The following is a 22,551-nucleotide window of genomic DNA, read 5'->3' on the forward strand; positions in this document are numbered from 1 at the left end:
GTAATTAACAATACCGGATCAGGGTTCCTAAGAGCCAAGTACTTTGAAGACTAACAAACACATTTAAAACCCGGATCTTGCAATGGAGTGCACAGATAGGCCTTTTAGCTCAGTTAAGTCAAGGAGACTCTTCCTGCTCACTCAGTCCCTGGACTACAGCCCGAGTTTCCGCACTCATTTAGGTCTTCTGACAAATATTTGTATATGGACACTAATCCTCATGGAACTAATTCCAGGAGCTCATTTCATAGTAAGACAGAGCTCCATTGATCAACAGTGGTCAGTATTCTGGCCCGTGATGTAGGAATATTTAGTACGCTATTCCCTTAAAGGCTCCTTTATCTAAAATAAGGACTGAAGTATTTCTTTTCATTTTAATCTTTGAAATCTTTCAGAACCTATTTTATATTTTGCACAGGGATTTTTGTTCTATTTTTAACATATCATTTTCATGTTAAAAGCTAGACATATCAAGTCTACAGGCAAGGTTCACCAATAGAAGGCTGTTAAGTAAAACTCCCATCTGAAATCAAATGGATGCCAAACTTTGCTGGCAGTTCTATCAACAGCCACTTTTCCGGTGAAAATGAGGATGCTTCAGAGAGTACTATGGGACTCACTCTTTTTTAAAGTGTATTTTACATACGGATGGTAGTTTCAATTTCTTTACAAAACATATTCTTCACAATTCAGTATTAAGTTTAAAWTTTTTTAATAGTTAACTGAGTAACTGATATTTTATATTAGGTATTCAATGTTCTGTTGATAACATCTACCTTCAAATATCTAACAGCTGTATCCAAAATTCCACCAGTGAATTTTTATGGTTATTTGTCAAATAGCTATTGTGTCTACAATCACTCCAATGTAGTCAGTCTTGTAAGTTAAAACCAGGAGGCTTTTACATGTGAAATCAGCAAGAATATTTTTTCCATTTATCAGCAAAAGCATATCAAATTTTATTTATAAATAAAGTTATATATTACTTAGCTTTATTTCTACAAGCTAACTAGTTCATTCTTTCAAAAACCCCTGGCTTTGTCACTTTGCTGTGAAAAAACAAAGACTTCACCCTTCCAGGAACAGAAAACGGAAYATTAGCTCAAAAATAGTAACAGTAATAAAGTACTTTACTATAAAATAGCATATTCTTTATGTTAACATCAGGTGTATTTTCACACACACACACAAAAAAAGAAAAGCACAGCTACTTGCAAATCCCTCTTTCCCCACACATCACTCATTCATTCAAAAAGTTTCCATTTCAATTGGAGAAGTTTGAAGTACACCCTTAACTGCGTTAGGACAAGTTAGGACACTTTTATCAAAAGTAAATTCAAATTTCTTGGGGGAAAAAAAAACAGACATAGAATTAGCCCAGTGTAATCTAGAAAAAACAACAACTATATTTCTGATGTTACATGCTTACATTGGCGGAGTCCTTACTGATAAAATACAGGAAACATCCTTTTTTATTTAAAACTACTGCTGAAGAAAAATAGTTTCTTTGGAGAAAGGCCACTAAAAAACATTCAGAAAAAAAATCATACATTTCAAATCTTTTATATTTCTACCTAAGTATTAAGAACCAAAGATCTTAATCATCAGTTCTTCACAGGTTCTCATCTTTTACAATTTTTAAGTCTTGAATGCCATGTGTCCCAAAAAGGATCTACAAAAACATTACATATATATATATATATATATGTATATATCTGTATATATATATATACACAAACACGTATATATGTCTGTATCATTGTTTGTGCATCTTTCCAACTCGCTGCCGCCGCCTACAGAAAGCCTTTAAGTTCCATTTGTCTGTTTCCATCATAAAAGGTCCGTTGTAGACAAACAACACTGTCATCTTGTCATTGTAAGTGAGATTCTGCAAAAGCTGTGAAAAAATGCAAAAAAAAAAACAAAAACAAAAAAACAAAGTAAAAATAACAAGAACAGAAGATGTTGCCATTATCTAAAGAAGATAAAGGRTATCTACATAAAGCCAGAGACCTCAAAAGGTCAATAAGGCAAGATCAATTTTAAATCCTTTCTGACAGACAATGTTTAATTTTTTTTATACAAACATCCAAAGAGACTCTACTCCCCCCCCAGGCAAACTATTTCCATGCATCACTATTCTTACTATGAGAAAATGTTTTTTTCATATCTAATCTGTACCTCTTTGCTGCAAATGAGATTATTACTTTTTGCCCTAATCACTACTGGCAGAAAATACTAGCTTGTTTTTCTTTCCTTTCTTTTCTTTCTCCTTCCTTTAGTTTCCTCACCTGTCTCTTGTCTTTCCTCCTTTCCCCCATCTTTCCTTTCCTTTCTTTTTTCTCTCTATTCTTACCCCTCTCCTTTCCACTCTCCCCTTCCATTCCCCCCCCCCTTTTTTTTCTTTTTAATCTTTTCTCCTTCTCCTCTCTTCTCCTCTGCCCTCCCTCTCCTCTCTCTTTTTTAAAGAGAAGCGGGGAAGAGGAGAGAGATCTGGCCACAGTTAATCWTTAGTCTCCCCTCTTCTGAGCTAAGTAATCTCCTCAGTGGGAAGTCAAGCTTTCAGAACTTCTCACAAGTTGCACTGCTGTCTTCCCAAGTATGACCAACCAGTGTACTATTCTTCTGGTGTGTGATAGCTAAAGCTTGACACTTTTACCCTAGTTAAGGTCTTCTTAGTGGCAAGTGCAGCAAAGCGACAACCTTCAGGTATCTTGCAAGCTATATGGCTGTTTGTACTGCTAGATACAGCAATTTACTTGCAACTAATACTCAACTTGTGATCAGCTATGATTTCTCTCCCTCCAGTCATTTAGGCATTTATGCCCTAGACCTGATGTTGTTGTTGATTAWTTCCATAGAAATACCAAGACCTATGCTTGTCTCTGCTGAAATGTATCCTGTTTTCAAATAAAATTATCTAATCTAAGATTGTTTTGAACTCTAATCTTGCTTTACAGCAAAGCTGCAATCACTCCCAACATGATGGTTACTGGCAAGTTTAATAAGTATACTCTATTTTTTCATAGACTGGTATTAAAACCACTGATTTTCAAAGCAAGACTTGCTCCTGAAGAACACATTCAGTTCATCTGCTCATTTTGATAGTGAATCATGACTATTCAGAAAACAATTTTCCTAATCAACCCTATTGCATATTAATCCATACCCTTTCCCTCTGTAGTTTGTTTAAGAGTATCTGGGAAAAATATCAAAAAATATACTGAAAAATTAAAATAACAATTTCTCCTGCATCCATAGGAAACATAAAAGGAATTTAGATTAGTAAGAAAACACGTTGCTGTTATTTCATATCTCACTTTAATAGGGGATTACATATAGCTAGGGCTAGAATAATTTTTCCCRGAACTGCAGATAAACCACTGGAACTGCAGGATCTGGCTTTCGCCTCAGCTTGCTCCCAGCAGCCATTTAATTACCCTCTGATGCAGCTCACCCGAATCATCTCATCAGCTAATACAAAGTACACTCTGAATACTGTTCTTTATGGTAGGCTGTTACAGCTTCACTCGAGGTTATTGTACTAATCATCTACTTGTGGTTGATCTTAGTAAACAACAAAAAGCAACCCCCCTCCTCCCCCCCAAAAAAAACTTTAGTCATCTCTTCCTGCTGATTAATGTTCTGACACAGTCCTTAATCTTCCTCTTACCATAAATGTTAAATTGATTTTTTCTTTTAAACCTCTGAAATTTCTTGTTTCTCATTTTTACTCTAATCTTTCTGGTTAGCACTACATGCTTTATTTTCTTGCTTATCTATTCTTAGGAATTTAATAGTGAACAGAACTTTTAAAACTAACTTGTAACCTTAGACAGTTGTCTTCTACAGCGCTTTTCGTCAGAAGCACTGCCGCTGGTAGAGCTATCTCTATCCTTACAGAACCCAAATCAACACTTATTTCTCAAAGTAGGAGAGAACATAGAAAACCAGAGCCAATGGTTAGAAAAAAAAAAAAAAAAGTAAAAGAGGAAAGATCATAAATACAGAACAAGTAGGACAAAAGTAATGCATAAAAGAAATGAGTGAAGTGTGTGGARATAAGGGAACTGCAATATCAGAAGGAACAGCAAGAACCACCTTTTTAGTATTATCAGTCAGGTAAATCCTGCAGGTGGGTTTTCACAGGTCATTCAATTGCTAAATTTAAAGAAAATTTCTTGTTAAAGAAAATTTAAAGAAAACAAAGGAAGCCAGATCTTTTAAAATGTAGAACTGAAATCTTAATAAAAAGTGCACACTTATTAGTGACCATTTGCCTCCTTGGTGAATAAGTAATCTTTACTAGTTCAGCATCTCTTGAGTTTAAAATAACATTAATCCCTGTTAACATTAATTTCTGGTGCAGACTAAACAGCTACCCTACTAGTATTTTAAGCTATGTTATCTTAACCTAGTTAAGTCAATAATCCAGTTTTCGATTTTAACATCAGAGCACCTCTAACCACTAGTCATCCCTGACTGAAAAGCCCTCCTCAAGCCTTCTTCCATGGAAGAAGGCCCTTTCTAAGCTGTTAGGCTCAGTCTATTACTTGAATCATTTTCTCTTCATTAACACAAGACTCCTGTATTTCTCTGGGTATCAGCAGCAGCAGCCTCTTTCAAGATCATTACCTGACTTGCCTGAAAGTGGTTGGTATCTGCTACTATTCATACTCTGTGAGAGGCAGGATATTCCAGTATCCCAATCCACTGGTGGTTAACTTGTGATGCTTCCACAGAAGCCACAAGTTCCAAAATACATTTATTATCAGATAAGCCTTTGTGTTGCCTAAAGGCCTGTCTGGACTGTCCTTAAAATGGACAAAATCTGTTATGTTGCATCCATTTAATATGAATTTCTCAGGTTAAACAAACTAGAAGCAAGTTATATAGTGTTTACAGAGTTATCACATAAAACTAATCCCTGATACACATTAAAGTTTCAATTTAATTTCCTATCACATACCTTTGGTGTAATAAAGAAGTACTGAGAAGTGCTTTCTTTACAAGCAGTTTTCACAACCATTTCAAAAACTCTTCTCTCATTGACTGGATCCATTCCCTTAAAAAAAAGAAAGAAAAAAAATGTCTGTTCCCTTGACTATTTCATAAGCATCTGTATAACAAGACTTTAGTTACTGTGCTATTGATTCTTACCTGATTTATTTCATCTACAACCCTAAAAGGGCATCTGTTGAGTTCCTGTAGCGCCATCAGGTACAACATAGTTGAAACACTTTTCTCACCTCCACTCTGATGATAGGGAGTCAATTCATGAAGTTCAGTGCTACTACGAAATTTGACTCTAATGCGAATCCCATATTTGTCATACTCCTCCTATAAAATTAAGTATCTGTTAAACTCAGCTTCTCTGTATTACAGCTCATTTGATAAGAAAAAGACATATGAAAGGAAATCTATATCCTACATTCTACAGAAGTCTACAAACTACTTAGGGTCAACCTAATACTGATATATTTGCTCTGTTTCATAAGGTTTCCTAGATTTTGATCTGTTCTTGTTAGATAGATCATTTTTTCCACACCACTATCTCCTCTCAACAATGATTTATTCATTTCCAAATCCCTAGTAAAAAAAACTTCAGATGCCTTAAGGACTTGACAACAACGACATTTCTTGGCTACAAAAAGAAGAGGGAGCAACACCACTAGATATTCCTGATTCTTCAGGAAATGGACCAGGCTGCATAATGCTATCAGTTAAAAAGTGGGGGAATAGCTCCCCCCCCCAAAAAAAAAAAAGTTAAGCTCCCAGGGAAACATCAGATATTTTCTAAATGCAAGCATGCTAATTAAATCTTTCTGAAACTTTGTTCCAAAATAAGATGAGAGGTTGCATTTCCTGCACTAGTAGATGAGATACAAAGCCCCAACAAAATCCACCATGACAATTTCCATCTGTGGAGTCAGGAAAACTGCACGCAGGGATTCTCATTCTGGCCTTTTCTTAAACAGCAGTCTGATGCTTGAGAATGGTCCGTGTCCATGAGGCATAGGTGTGTGGATAACAGTTGTTGAAAAGAAGGTCTACGCAAGGAAAACCATTTGATTGATGTAACTGGAAGAAAAAGGTATCTCTGGAGTACTTGCTGATCTTTCTGAAGTCCAAGTAAACTTAGCATAGGAATGGGAATATAATGTCCAGTGCAGAAAGCCCACGTTGATCGCTTACAACTTGGCCTGCGTAAGACACAATCTTTATCTGTACCTATCATCTTAATGAGAGCTACRGTGAGGATTCACAGGCTTCAGGAACTTGGGTTCTAGGAGGTTAATGTCTATTTGTATTTACTGTAGAACCAGAAATCCTGCACTTTGAGGCCATCCACGCACATTCATCATTCTCCAAACAGTACACAATACTAACGCCTGGAGAAGAAAGGAACGAATGAGACTTCCTGATTAYTACCTGCAGAATACTTCTGTTTTAGAAAGGAGGGTTACTCCAAGAMGACAATGATCAGCCCATCCTACAGAAGTTGGCATGTGTCAGATTGGTTCAGGTAACCATATACCATAGACATCAAAAGGCATAAAAGACTTGGTGATTCAGCAGAGGTGAGTCCCTGGATAATGGTAAGGCTGGCTTCTATGAAGTGCAGCAAGGTCTAATAGTTGCCATTAAAAAAAAACCCCACTCTCTCTTAATTGTCTTAATGAATTTTAAATCTGTAGGAACAATATTTGGCTTCTTTKCTAACTTCATTACTAACGTACATGCCACACAGCATCTAGTATTTCAGAACATTTGAGCGGACATCAGCTGATCTCCTAAGCCAGGAGAACAAGCCATTTTTTGGAGTTCCTGATGTGTCATTACAACTGTAGACAGAGAAACATCCTCAGGACTGCAAAGCTGACAGTCCTATGCTAATATTTACTTTCCTATACTACAAATCTCTGCTGCTTCTAGATTATGGGTATTATAGATCCACAGAACTGTGAATCCTTGAGGCCAAGACAAATGCATAAGGTCTTCGTGAGAGAATAAAGGTGATTCAGCATAATTACAAACTCAGTTTGCTTAAGTACATGATTTTTCTAGTTTTGAAGACAGGTCATCTTTCTCATGCTAAGTGTCTCCTCTACTGGATGGCACTTCCAAGGAAAACTGGAGCACCACAACAATGAATGCCATACAGCTGGCACTCTGGAATAAAGTAATACCAACTACAATTTACACCATTTGCAAGATGGTTTTGCTTACCATCCTTCTTTTGCATTTAATGTAGACAGCACTTCTCAGATTTGCAGATTGTACATTGACAGCAATGCCTGAGAATCAGGAACCTAAGCCATAAAAATCACAGATCATGCTTTCAAAACAAACAAGTGCTGTTGCACTGACCTTTTTGGGGGTGGTATTTTGCTAATGGGAGCTAATGAGAGACTCTCCTATTCAGCAGAGATAACAGCACCCTCATTTAGATGATCTCTTTCCATCTGAGTAGGATTTGGTACTTGATTATCAGCTCAGTCAAGAGACCCACAGTCTGACTTGCTTATGAGCAGCAACACTTCAAATATCAATGTGAAAAAATATCCATGAGTTTATGATTTAATTCCTCTTTGTTCTCTTAACGTATATTTGCAGATCTTTTGCTACACTCTTTGGAAAACAACTCAGCATCCTTTGGGACACCACAAACATGACTTCACAAATAATAATATAAAATAAAAAATAGGTCTTAAGTCCACTAGGTCCACTGTAGTTTCAGATGCATTGACAGAGGTTGAAACTAGGCTGGGAGAAGCTCACAAGGCATAGACTGGAAAAACTTCTAAAAAGAGGCATCTGAGCTATACCACAGCCACAATGTTATTATAAAGTCGGGACTGTTGACAGACTGCTGGGAATTACATTTCATACAATGGTCAGGTATTCCAAGGTCTATCATGGATGATGGTCAAAAATCCCTGTGGCAAACTAAGGCAGATGAGGATTAACAGTGCAAGCACTCGAATTCTGGCTATCAAGTGCAACCAAGGAAACTCAGAAGGTTCACTGAGGTTTCTGCTAGGATGCCAAGGGAGAAGCCAGTGAAGTGTTTCACACAGCAGGTCCTAACACCAAGGACAACACACATCAGAATACAAGATTCTTAAAGGACTGCAAGGTAAGCTGACACAGCCCTGACTTTCAATACCACAGAAATATTTGTAACAATGATAATTCTGCTAGAGGCTCTCTATTTTGATATTTACAGGTCAAGGTCAAAGAGTCTCCTGCAGAGAGGCAGGGTAAGGAATCCAGGTTCCAGAACAGATTATCCACTTCTCTGTATCAAGGTCTTGATTTCCTGGAGAAAAGCTGTATATCTTAATCGGCAGTGTACCACTAGTTTACCTCTTACATTATTTGTAAAATCTTAGCAAGAAAAGAACAGGACCTTCCAAGAAAGATATTCAGAAAGACAATCCAGACTCCTTTTGCCTTTAAACTGCTTTGCATGTTTTTTCTGTGTACTCCCAACTTTTTATTTTAAAGATAGTATTTGTTTAATATATATCCAACTCTGTAAGTAACTACCATGAAGAACTGAAAAGCCCACGTTTCATAAAACTAATATCTATACAAACAAACTTTTTAATACACTGCTCACATAAAGAGCTTTTTCAGTTATGTTTCCGCCCCCAGTAATAACTACCACCTTAAATATTTTAAGAACAACTGCCTGAGTCATTTACAATAGCAAAAAAATGTTTTAAGTGTCAACTTTCACTGTTGCAGAATGTATGCATTACATAGAACAGTCTTAAAATCATCACTATAGAGATCAGTTTTAAACAAAATATCCAATTTCAATTCAGCCCACTCCAGTGAGTATCTCTCCCCATGGCACTAGAAAAATTTTAAACTTTTTGTCAGAGGTAAATCCTGCCAATGTTAGTGATGGCATAATAGGCTGGTCCAAATGATTGCTACTGCTCCAGAACAGTCAAAATGTCACCAGACTTGAAAACGACCACATGCAGAAGCAAATCAGCATAACGCTAAATAGTCACTATATGGTAACAGAATAGCATAAATTATCCAAAAAATCAGAATTAAATCACTAATATAATAAATCTGAGTTACAACTGAAGTAAATATAATGCTTCTAACTGAGTATTTAAGTCAGGGAAAAAACAGAGAGGAAAAAAATCAGAACTAAGATACCTACTTTGACCTATTACAGTGAAAAGAAGGAAGCTGGGACAGGATTCTGAAAATTTAGATAAATGCACAGTTCAAACACTTACTGCTTTCCCTAAAGGGTATTGCTTTGGCAGAAGGTTGAAAATATTTCTGAAATTTAAAATCTAAAAAGCATACTCAAAATCAACTTTTGCTGAAAAGATAAAAGACAGCAATTTAGTCTTAGAGAAAGACGACTGTTTATTCAGTTGCAAGAAGGTTCCAAAAGTCAATAGAGTTGAACATCTATGCAACTGGACAAAGATTTATTTTGCTTTGGTCAGTTCTAGTRCTTCAAGGAAGTTTGTTCACTAGTTAAAAACATGAAGAACCCTTAAAAGATCATCTTTCCTATCCAAATGCCAGGTTATTATTTTATCTCTAGAAACATATAAAGTGCAGGAAGATGCATGAAAATTAGTTTGTTATTCTTCTGCATGAAAATTGTACCGTACCTCATTTTCTACATGAAGATCAACTTCACCAGCACACTGCATAGAACTAAAAAAGTTACTGAACTTCTCATTGATTTGCTCAACCAGCTTTTTCAAGGGGTTTAGCCATCTTTCTTTGACCTAGAAGTAGAAACACTCTTGTAAAAACATCTTTAACTGAGCTTTTCTTTATTAATAGCAATTAAGTACATAAATACTGTAATTACAGAAGTTAATAYCTCAGTTTACAGGCAAGAAACCTTGAAATGTTACCCAAAACATGCGTATTATATTTTTCTACATATATTGCATTCTAATAAGGGCACACAGCCCAGAAGTGCTAATTTCAACTACTACCTGTGAAATATTTTGTTTATAGTTATCCAATACATTTTTCTTTTCCTCTAGTTCTTCCATCAGCTGTTGTATTTCTTGTGTCCGCTTATTATATTCTTCAACAACCTGCCAAAAAGAAAAAAAAGTCAACAAAATGTTTGTCATTTCTAGCCCTGACTGTAAAAATATCACACCACACTGATTCTGTTCAAATACAACTACATAGCCAATTGCACTGTATACTGAACAAGATATATTTCTAATTCTAAACTAAAAAAAAAAAAAAAAAAAAAAAAAAAAAAAACCCCCAAACTTTAAAACAATTTTTTTTTTTTTTTTTTTTTTTTTTTTTTTTTTTTTTTTTTTTTTTTTTTTCCTATTTAATGCATGGAACACACTGTTCCTTTGGAAGAACCTACTTAAAATTCTAATAGATGCAGAATCTGGCATTTATAGCACATTGTTCCTGCTGTCTAGCTTATTATACCAAGAGATCTAGTACAGAGTGGGAAGCAAATACAATATGAGTGGAGAGGGGGAAGGGAGCAAGGAGAGAAAGCAGTGAACATACTGAAGCATTCAGGCCTGTGAAACAGGAGGCCCTGGATTTCTCCTCATTCAAGAAAGCATCAATTTCCTCCAGTGTGTTCGGAAGAGCCTGAAAAGCCTACAAGAGAAAGGACACACATGTTTTACAGCAATACTAATRAAGCAGTGAAGTTTACTAAAAAGAAATCAAGTAAGCCAGACAGTATTAAATTACTTGTATTCAGGATGCCAGTTATTTAAATTTACAACAACAATGTTCTATCACAAACTATTCTGGACTGAGAAAGAAGACTACAGTGTTACTACAGATACATAATTGCTCCTTTGTTGCCTACCTTGTGCAGGTACAGGTGCTCACAGACTTAGTATAAGCTAAGGGCTATGCTAGTTAAGCCATACAAATACTCTGAATGCTGGGAAGACCTCCAAGGTAGTCAGGCCAGACTTCAGTGCTTTTGCGTTCCTTCATTAGAGCAATAAGCTAGAAGAATATGGCCTCAAACTATTTCTATCAACAGAAGAATGTGGATTTTAATTGAAATTTCCGATCAGATTTTCTCACCCCCTACCCAGCTTTTATTAGCTCACTATTGAAAGGTGCTTTAAAGGGGTAAGCAACAATACACAAGTCAACAGTACCAGAAATTCACAACATCMCTTACTGGTACACTACTAGCATTAAATATATAATACCCACTGCTGCAAACATGATAATGGTGCATGTCATAGAAAATTCAAGAAATATGTGGAGATTCATTTTTTGTACATACAGTTTGAAATTCTTTTGGAAGATGTTGGTCTGGACTCAGTTTGCACACCTGTCGAGCTTTTTTCAGCAATTCCTTGCAGTTCTCTATAAGGACACGCTTCCTATCATCCAGTTCACGAAATCGTTGCTATCAGAAAAGATATTGAAATATGCATCTTTTTATTTTATTTTAAATTTCCTACTGATTTCCACTACTGCCTGTTACCTTGCATTGCATTTCACTGACTCCTTAAGAGAGAGCTGAACTTTTAAATGTTAAGTGATCTCTATACCTTCTAACTTTAGTTTTAACCAGAGATGACACTAGCATACCACCAAGAGACATTACAATCAGAGAAGGTCCATGAAATTGCACTGTTTCAAGACTGAAAATCCCCACTTCAACACACAAAATTCATTCTTTCTGCTCAAAGTCAACAGATGCCAAGGCAAGCAGATCAAAAGATGCTCTTGTAATATGGCTAARTTTACTTTTTCTGAACTAGACAAGCGTGTATGTAGGTTCAACATATGTCTAAAAATAGATTATTTTACATTAGATATCCTATAAGCCAAAATATAACTATTATGAGCCTTCTTTTTTCATTACTTCTAATTTAACTCTATTCATCTACTTGGGATAACACACTGAACATGACTTACACTGAATGGTATTCACTGTGCAGCTCCCCCAGTTATACAATCAGAAATAATTCCTTTGCTGTTTCATATTCCACCTCTACAGTGCAACTACCAAAACATCAAAAAAAAAATCCAAAATTTCTATACAGCCATTGTAAAGTAAGTGAAAAGCAGATACAGTATTTGCTTTTGAACAGTAGCCTAAAACTAAACTCTCTGGAATTTACTATAGGTAAGGTCACCAGACCAGCCCTATGACATTCACAATGCTATGCTATTGCAACAGTAGCCAAAACACAATGCTACTACCTTCATAAAACAATAAGCTACTGATTATCATGAAACAATAGTATCCAGGAAAAAGCTTGGAGAGCTTTAAGTTATCTCTTCTCCCTGTCACCAGAAATCTCACTTACTTATCTTTACACATTCCCTCCCAATCTCAGGCCTGTCACTTGCACATGCTGAAGAGGAAGTGCATGGGAATAACTGCTTGTTGCYGTCTTTCCACTCAGGTGAACGCTCAGCTGCAGATAGTTAGAAACTGCCAACAACTTTGAAGTGGAAAGGAAGATATACAAATAGATTGGGAATCCAGAAGATTTTTTATTATATGCTTAGTAATGATTACACAAGCAATGCATCTTTCTGACGGACAGTTATACCGTGGGAATGTGCTATTACTACTTTTACTACAGGCACAAAACTAAGCTAAAAGTCATGTGAGAGAGAGAGAGAGAGAAAGAGAGAGAGAGAGATTGTATGTGTGCATTTTTTTGAAATGTGTATCATTTGGGGACTATACAGTTGCACAATATTTATTCCACATTTTTACAATATTTAGCCACTGACACATAGCTCACATTGCTTACATTACACGTTAACTATATTATTAATCTCTATTTCCTAGATACAACAGAAGCAGTTGTAACAGAGAATCATGTGTGATCACCAGTGGAGTTCTCATGTTCAATTAAGAATTAGGGTGGATGTTCCGTATGGCAGATATCAACTCAGAATTCTTATTTTCCCTTTCTTCCACAGAACACTAGCAAACTTCTTCCTTAGAGTTAAGTATTTCACAAACTTCCCAAACCCACTATAAAGATATATTTTTATACTATGATCATGTTTTCAGAAAGTAAAACAAATAGCCATCATTCAGATTTTTCTCCACTTCCCTCCTTCTCTACTACTAGCCTTATGGAAGTGCCACATAAGGGCAAGAAGGACTGGCAGTAAAGTTATACAGATAAAGCTATACAGCCCTTTTAGCCACAGCCAAGTTATTATGTCATTCTAATTAACATAAATACAACTACATACCACAATGTACATGTTTCATTACATATCTGTATATGCCCTGTGCTAAATTAAACACAAAGATGAAACTACACTGTATTTTGTATCCCAGAACTTTAAAAGCTCATTAGTTTCATTTGAAATGTAAGTGTTCAGTTTCATGACAACAAAGGCAAAGGGTCCAGGAAAAGGCAACCSTCACTTTTTTTATATAACAAGCATCAGTTTTATAGTCATGCCTCTGACCATTTCCAGACCCAAAGCCAATTCTCAACCATCTGAAGTAGGAAACCTCAGCTTTCAACTGCACATACAGTCTCCATTTCAAGCCCTGCAAAGTAGCATGAAATAGGATTTTATGTTGATTTCTAGGCACTGAAAATCTGAAATAGATTCAACACTGAATATGCCTAACTCAGGCCTGAGGGAGGTAAAAATTTTCAAGGTGGGAAGAGGAGAAAATATGTTTGAGAAGAGGAAAAACCTCAACATGCAACAGAAAACTGGAAAACATCTGACATGGTTGAGAAGCATATACTAGAATAAACACACTGACAGTTAAGTCTCAATTTTCATTCAGCTTTGTCACTTGATTGTAATATCCGCAATAAGCCATGTTAAATTAAAAAAAGAAAAAAAGTGCTCATTCCAGCTCCCTCTTACCTATTCAAAAGTGCAAGGCAATTTTAAAGGTTCCTGTTGATTTTCTAAAGATGCTTTAATGAAACGCACCTAGATACAAAATTAACTCTAAGTAGAAAGAATTACTGTTTTGAATAGAGAAGCTACTAGGAAAAATCCTAGCATAGAGAGAGCTTTAAATTTGTTTCAGCGAACAAGAAACAACTTAGAGAGAGGTGCATCTGGGTATTTCAAGAAAGTTCTACATTAGCGGGAGGCTGTGGTTACAGCTTACCGGTCAGGAAGGCACCTACCTAATAGTAGAAGCCACTGACATTCTGCATTCACAAGCAATTTGTACTCTGTTGCACTCATCAGCAGTGTAATTAGTTTTGTGCAAAATAAGAAGCTGGTTTAAGAAAATACAGTTACCAGAAGCCAATGTTTTTCTCGTGAATTTCTGTTTGAACGCATGCTCATTGACAGTATTTAATTATTTAAAGTTTGGAAATTTATACATAGAAAACAGAATCTGCACTTTATTAAAACTTGGCTTAAGAAGTAAATGCTGCAATGTACATTCTCAGTATTAATATCAATTACTTCAACAAATTTGTACCAAATGAACCTAAAATTCAGCAAGCTATCAAAGCAAGACAATTAGCAAGTCTCTTTCAAATAATCATTATAAATACAAAGGCAACTGTGCCAATTATCTAATGAGCAGATGGATCCTCCTTAACGYTGAATACAGGTCACAAACTGAGATTTACTTCTTAGTCTCATTAAATAAATGTAATATAAAAAGTTATTAAAATAACACTCAGRTTCTCACTTGAACTGCCATCACAAAATATAAACAGCAGAAATCTGTTGTTGCTAACTTGAATTGTTCATAAACATGGAGTTTTTCGGCCTTTCTATCTATGCGCTTAAAAAAACCCAAGCTCACAAAGCAACAAGTATGATGCTCTCTCCATGGTACCCTGGTGCCAAGACCTCATAAAAGTAATGTTTGTGATCTTCTCTTAGATAGAATAAGAGGGTTTTGTGTTTGCTTCAAACCTTTATCATGTATTTATTCAGCTCTTTCAGAGTCAAAATTGCTTAGGAGATGAACATCACGAAGAAGTTCTAAGTGTTAACAAAGTTTTGCAGCTTCTTTGGCTGATTCCCAGCATTCCAACTTCAATGAATGCGTAAGACAGCACATGACCTACAAAAAGTGTCTGATGATTAAGCAGAAATTAATTGACATAATCACAGTATTTAGGTACCAATTAGTTTCACTACACAGCTTCTGTCCAACATACTTATTTCTGTTTCTGTTCGGCTTCCTCCTTTTTGTAGGTTTATTTATTTTATAAAAACATGCAAGAACTGTTTGCAAGACCTTTCCTCAGTGTTGTGAAGGCATCCTCAAGAGCAGTTTTGGGACAAGACTACCTTAACATAGAACTGCTGCAGAAAAATATTTATCATGAAGTAACTAAGAAGAAATTGGAAGGCGACACTTTAAATAAGTTATAATTTCAGATGATTATAATTTGGGATAATACATACTTCTAAGAAATATTGAGTGTTGTCATCCCCCCACAACGAAAGAGCATCGTGAAGTAGAAAACAAAACACAAACCCCAAAATACAAAACATACATCTATTACAGGGGAATACAGGAGAGTTAGAATTCATAAGGAAAGGCTAAAGACTTACATCAAAGACTTACTAGGCAACAGATCTGGGAAATCTAGGCTTTGGATTTTCACGTAAGTGAAAACTAAAGACGTACAAGAGTACTTAGAAGAGCTTTCCTCCAAAGTAGTTAYATTTTTCAGAATTCTAATCACAGGGATTACTGACTTATGTTAGGTTTTAAATATCACCAAAACTGACTAAAGCAGCCACCTAGAGTATCAATTCTGATAAGATTTCCTACAACTGTGTGGCTGAATCTAACCAAGTAACAATGACTAATGCGGCCTCAGTTAAGTCAAGTATCTGTTCACTTAGGAAGGAGAAAATTTTTGCTCAATCAAGAATTACCAGAAYGTTTATCTTACAAGTCCTGTCTGCTGATCTATTCATACACCACGTCAGGCTTACATTCTCCAAAGGAAGAACACAGGTGCAGGGAGGACCGAAAAATATTAAATAAATCTACCAGTGATGATATAGACTACTCATATGAAATTCATGGCTTTGTAATACATTCTTATTCTTTACTTCATAGAAGTATAAATAACAGCAGCATCAAACTACAGCTCTGATGCAACAGCGACCTTCCAAGTAACATGTTGGGCATGCCATAGTCTTCAGGGACTTTTTGCTCAAGATCTCCCTTTCTTAATTTTTCTGCAAGTGATGATACCTATAATCTTTAGTGGTTTTCCGAAGATATGCCAACGTCAATTTTTCTGGAAGTGTATGGCAATCCAAAATAAAAATCACTTACCTTTTGAACTGCTTTCTAATTTAACATGCAATTATTTCTATGGATTAAAYTGAATTAATATTAGGCTACAATTAAACTGACTAGTGAAAGACAAGGAAAAAATTACCTAGTAATATTTTTTTCCCAGTATCTTCAACATTTGCCTATCCCCTAAACAAATACAAACATTGACCTCCAAGCACCAATCCATTGGAGATCACTACATTCTCTGCTCTTAGAAAAAGAGTACCTGTCTGTGGGACTAACTCTGCAGAGACTGTCTTTTTACCTGAACACTGAATAGCTTCCTAACATGATCAGTGGAAAGACTGGTTATCCCTCTTYTCTCTCGTCAAAGAAAGCCATTTAAGTACCATATGAGAAAATGGCTATGAAAAAAATGACGAAACAGTTCTACTCCGCTATATTACAGTACTTTCTGGTTCATCTTGAGGCTCCATCTCCCACGTAGGTTGGGTTTACGTATCTATCAAAGACTCTGCAGAAAGAGAATACTTCTGAAGAACAGCTAAGCTTTTTAGCTAGACTACGTAGTACAATAACTAGATCCAGGACATGATAAATGTTCGCTACTTTTTTTTCTGGAAGCTCAGCTGTATTAACCAAGAAAAGCAAAGCTTTTTTTTTTAACCTCAAATGAAGAGGCTGCAGTAATGGATCAAGCTACAGAAATCAAAGTTAAATATTTTCCAGTGACAATATCCGTTCCTAAAGAAAGACACAGAAGCAGCCTTTCCTCCTCTATAAAGCCTTCAATTCAAGGTATTTTCATAGTTAATTTCCTAGTATTCACAGAAATATTTACCTCTGAAGCTCTTAGTTGTACACTTGCYGCTTTATACTCTAATTCTAGTCTATTCTTCTCAGCAGCCACAGTAGCGCTCTGAAGAACCAAGTCTGCTTTGATGATGTTCAGTGATACGCAATTCTAGATAAGAAAATAGAAAGTGTCAATCTTTTTCTGTGGGCAATTCAAAACTGATATAATTACTATCATCCTTTCAAAAGTGTGCATTTTTTAGCCATGGCATACAACCTCAGACTGTTCAGCTCTTCAACGGGATTTTATTTCAAATTTATTTTAAGAAAGAAAGGCAACTTGCTAGTGACCCACATTCTTCAAAATGTATACTCCTCATCTATTCTTATCCTGCAAGTATAAACATATCACCTGTGACTAAGTAATTCATGCTTGTACACCAGAACAGCATGCTCACTTGCTCGCGCTCTCTCTCTCTCTTCACCATATACTCAAATGTGAAGTATGAGACTACACAAAGCTATCTCAATTCCTTCTCAGAGATTGAATCCAACAGGTGGATTCTATAACTCAAAGATAGAGATGGAAAAGGGGTAAAAAATAAATGCACAAGACATGTCTCTTACTGGTGGTACACTGCAGAAGCTGTGATACTCTCCCTGTTCTTCTACCCACAAACACAGGAGCAGGGTCTTCAAATAACCAACAATAASCAAGTATCCTACAAGCTCTGGATGCCTCTCTGCTAATGCAGCAATCACTTGACAGATGTACTGTCATGTCTTAATACAACTTGAACAAGTTAAAACAACAGAAGTAGTTTTCCTTTTGGAGTCTCAGAGCTTTAGTGAACCCCACAACCTGGTATGACAACTCTGACATGGATAACATTGCTTCCTTAAATGAGCCAGCCTCAGGGACTCAAAAATCATCATTATATTCTGTAGTGTGAGGAGGACAGTTTTAACCCTAGAAGTGTGAAGCAATGAGAAGACTGGTTCACTGTTTTTCTTACGATCAATATAAAAATACAAAAGAATCTCCTCTCTTAAGGAAAGGGAACACAAGATCCCAGATGCAGACTTAGCAGACATGCAGGATGAAGTTTTGAGAGTGTTATCATCTGACCACACTAGTCTCAGACTCACACTAGTGAGTCTGAGATCTTCATCATTTCTCTTTTTAACACAAAGTTTCCAGTATTTCAGTTGTAAAGAACTCATGTGTGCCAGGTATACTCTGCCTTATATATTTGTATCTTGAACATTCATAAAGAAAACAGAGGCTTCTTTCTGTGGATAGAGGCAAGAGAGTTCTGAATACACGCAGGTGTATGCACACTAGTGTCTTTATATAGGGTGACTATTTGTCCCAAACAAATACCAGAACCTCTTAGAAAAATGCTAGGCCACATTGTTACCATGGAAACAAAAAAAAATTCCATACATGTTTTAAGTTTCCTTCTGTGGCAGAAGTGAGTATGCCCTAACCATATAACTACGTAAGTATTTGTCATTTTAGCCTATAACTAATGTAACTAAAGAAGCCTTTTGAAAAAAGTAGAAAGACTCCCATAAACTTAACATACTATGAAATAGCTTTCTTGAATTAGACCATTTTGGTTTCTTCAGCATATACTACCATCTATTTCCTACAGCACACACACAGCATCAAAATTAAGCTGACGTAAAACCAAAAGAAAATCCTTTTGTAATCAATAACTATTTCAGACAAGTAYCAGTTATCCACACATACATATACCCTTTCTGACATGCTGAGAAATACACTGTATGTCTCAGATTAGTTTCCTACACAGAGCAAAGAAGTGATTAAAATGCTGTTTCAGTCAGTACAACAGTCAAGAAGTGACTTTGGTGGCTCTTTACAACAGCAACATGCTCAGACAGTTCCCAGTACATACTGGGAAATGGGCACCCAGCACAAAAGTTAACAGCACATTCTACAAATTCCCATATTAAATACAGAGTATTTGTATGAATTTCAGAAGTAGTTACTTAGCAGCTTATTACTTGCATAGCAAGTTCTCTAAAGTAATCTAAAAGTCTAAGTAACTGTTTTAACCTGCCAGTCGTCATCTGCCATTCTTTGGCATTTTCAGAGTGGCTCTGGCTACCTCACCAAAAGGTGATCTCTGAAAACTTCAAGTATTGCAACTCCAAGCAATACCAACTCAGTGTACTGGAATCAGTTTAATGTCAAAGGTCATACGGAAGTCTAGCCAGGTGGTAAGCTAAGAAACATTGCAACATAATAGTAACACATGGCAAGGAAATAACATACATGCTCAAGGTAGTTGCAAGAACAGCACCATTTCTTGCTGAGCACAAAAGCTTGTTCCTTAGTTACTGAGAATACAAACCAAGATAATTCACCTCATAGCAGCTCCCATTATATGGGCTCACAGTTAAAGCCAAAGCAACAACTGAAACCCAGAGCTGTTGTTTGTTTTTTTGTTTTTGTTTGGTTGGTTGGTTGGTTTTTGTCAGTGAGAACAGTTGGGGTTGAGTTAAGAAAAGACAGACAGACAAATGTATATAACAATACCATTCGTGATGCCGGAGCCTAAGACCTAAGTCCTTTTCCCCTCCTAGCCCCATTCCACATGGATTCTTACAGTTTCAGGTCAGTTCTTCCCTAAGGGCAATGTGAAAAACTCAAAAGAGAAAAAGGAAATACAGAAAACTGAATGCAAATCATATCTAAAAATATCAATGAACAAATCAGTCAGGTTGTAGGAATTACTTCTTAGTTATCAATAGTAGTGGTCGTCTGTAAGGAAGATCTTCCATATTCTTAGAATGACAAATAATGATTACTCTTTTTCTAATAGAAGCAAAGAAATGGAGATGATAAATCAAGAGAAAGTAAGGGTGTACAGAAATATGAAGTATTCTGAAAATATACAGATTGAAATAATTACACAGTTCACACTTTTTTTTACTGGATTACTCCATGGACCACAAGACTTCAGTGAGTGAAAGTATAAATCAAAGGAAACAAACACTTGAGATAACAATAGATGAACAAATTCAAAAGTCTTTAAAGAGATGTATCTTCAAACAAGTTAGCTTATTAATATCTACATTAACATAGCCGAATTTTGTACGCCTCCTAATTATGTTACAATAATTGATACAAGAATTGATCTTTTCACAACAAGGGAACACTTACGAAAATAAACAAAAYCCCCATACCTTTATGAGATGCATTAATTCTGTAACAAGCCTTCCTTTCTGGACATTTATTTCTTTGATCTTCGTATTTGCCTGTTGAGACTCCTCTTCTAGATTGATAGCATCTTGTTCCATCTGTCTTAAACTATGGGAAGAACCAATATATTGTTAATCCTGATTTCTTTCTTACAGAAATACCAAAATTCTTAATCTCATTTGTGATGAACCATCAATTAGCAAGAAGTGAACTTTGCGTTTTGAAACATTTCAGACATTAGAGGAATGCACTGTAAATCTAAGAGGTCTAGAAAACAAAAAAAGCATAATGAAAGAAAACCAAATATTGGTTGAGCATGGCCACTGAGCAATCACAATACATTACTTTGCTAATTTCAAATTTTTAAAAACAAGTCAGTGCAAAAAGGGCATTTTTCTTTTTTTTTCGTACTTCCTTGTAACAATACAACATAGCAGAGGTTAAGGAGGTTTGCTTAATTCTTGCTATATACATCAGTAAGAAATAACTGTTCTTAGCTACTGTGCACTGCAGAAAACTATTTTTCACTCATTCTAAATCTCAGTCACATATATTTATGGGTTGATGAACTTCAAGTTAAATAATTCTGCCCTTCAGGGAGATGCAGTGTTTGGATATCTTCAAAGAAGGCCAAAAGTGTAATCCAGAAAACTACAGACCAGTCAGTCTCACTTCAGTCCCACTGGGAAAATTAGACTGAGTACCTCCGGAAAACATTTCTAGGCACATGAGGTGATCAGGAACAGTCAGCAAGGATTTAACAAGAGTAAATCATGTCTGACCAAGCTGATTGCCGTTTATGATAGAACAACTGGAATTGTGGAAGGACAGCCTATGTTATTAACCTCACATTATTGTTTTAGCAAGGTTTTRACATACTCTCCTATTGTATTCTTGTATCCAGCTTCTAATGTGACAGCCTGAATGGGCTAACAACCAAATGGGTTAAAAAAAATAGTTTGAATACTGAGTTCAGACAGTCATCACTAATAAGCTGTACCGTGCCTAGATGCTAGCATTAAGCGGGATGCTCCAGGGTCTATCCTGAGACCTGTTCAACATCTCTCTGTCAGTGAGTAATCTGGAGGAAGGGATGAAGGCTACTCTTGTCAAATCTGCACATGACACCAAATTGTAGGACCAACTGGGTTGCCATTCAGAGGCACTTGGTCAGGTGAGATGCATGAGTCACCAGGAGCTTGATGAAATTCAGCAAGGACAAATGTAGAACAAATGCAGAGCACTTCCACTGGGAAGTTGTTGCCACTTGGCAACAACACAGGCTGGGGACAGACAGGTTGGACAGCAGTTCTGTACGGAAGGACCTGGGATCTTGATGGCAAGCAAGCTGAACAGGAGCCAGCAGTGTGCCCTGGCAGCAACATGCACCAAGAGCCACCTGGGCTGTATGAATGGAAGCACAGCCAGGAGGTTGAGGAAAATGATTATCCYCCTCTGCTTTGCACTCATTAGACCATTCTAGATACTGAGTCCATTTTGCCTCTCACCAAATACATCAGTAATGTTGAAAACTGGAGCAAGTTCAGTGATGAGCCACAAAGATAGTGGGAGGCTGGAGCACAGGTCTGTGAGGAGAAGCTGAGAGCTCAGCTTGTTCAGCATGAAGAGGTGGCTTAAAGAGGCCAACCTAAGAGCAACTCCTCCAATATCTGTGAGAAAGTCATTGAGAGAACAGAGCCAGGCTTTTTAAAAAGGTGCATGGTAGAAGCATGAAAGATAACGAGCGGATAAGTGGAAACAAGAGCACTACAAACTGGACATCTAGAAACACTTTTTCCCCCATGAGGACAATCAAGCAATAGAACAGGTTGTCCAAAGAGGTTGTGCAGTCTCCGCAGAGGTTTTCAAAATGAGGCAACATAAATCCCTGAGCAACCTGGTCTGAATTTGGTGTTGACCCTGCTTTGAGTAGGTAGTTGGCCTAAACAGCTCCTGAAGTCCCATTGTATATTAACTTCAAAATTACATCCAGTATTATTTAGAAATTCTGAGAAATAGAAACATATTATATCTAAGAATGGTTACGCTCACTGCAAGGAGTATTTATCTCATTTCTATCTCTACAGAAAAACATCTACATTATACAACACATCTCGTAAGATCCTTCTCTGTAATTATGCCAGCATTCTTTCCCTTGCTTCAAAATTGAAGAATGGAATTATGTCCTTCAGGGGAAAGATTTAATCACTATTGAAGTAGTTTAGGTAGAGGGTCCATCTTTCTCCTGCCTTCAAACAGTATTATTGTAAAACAA

General features: G+C 36.4%; 1 protein-coding gene across 1 annotated transcript in view; it reads right to left on the bottom strand.

Annotated features, from left to right (window-relative positions):
• Positions 1-1,112: 1,112 nt before the first annotated feature.
• The window catches only part of SMC5 (structural maintenance of chromosomes 5), a 49,065-nt gene continuing 27,626 nt past the window's right edge, over positions 1,113-22,551 (bottom strand). Inside the window, exons 16-24 of the mRNA XM_085313744.1 lie at positions 20,261-20,384; positions 17,091-17,213; positions 11,291-11,416; positions 10,543-10,638; positions 9,993-10,097; positions 9,657-9,776; positions 5,161-5,340; positions 4,970-5,065; positions 1,113-1,897 (exon numbers count right to left, since the gene is read on the bottom strand). Coding sequence (XP_085169870.1) covers positions 1,757-1,897; positions 4,970-5,065; positions 5,161-5,340; positions 9,657-9,776; positions 9,993-10,097; positions 10,543-10,638; positions 11,291-11,416; positions 17,091-17,213; positions 20,261-20,384 — 1,111 coding nt within the window. The 3' untranslated portion in view covers positions 1,113-1,756. The remainder of the gene's footprint in view (positions 1,898-4,969; positions 5,066-5,160; positions 5,341-9,656; positions 9,777-9,992; positions 10,098-10,542; positions 10,639-11,290; positions 11,417-17,090; positions 17,214-20,260; positions 20,385-22,551) is intronic.

This window comes from Rhea americana, unplaced genomic scaffold, assembly GCF_003343005.1.
Source record: "Rhea americana isolate MKP2758 unplaced genomic scaffold, rheAme1 scaffold_11, whole genome shotgun sequence".
Taxonomy (NCBI): domain Eukaryota; kingdom Metazoa; phylum Chordata; class Aves; order Rheiformes; family Rheidae; genus Rhea; species Rhea americana.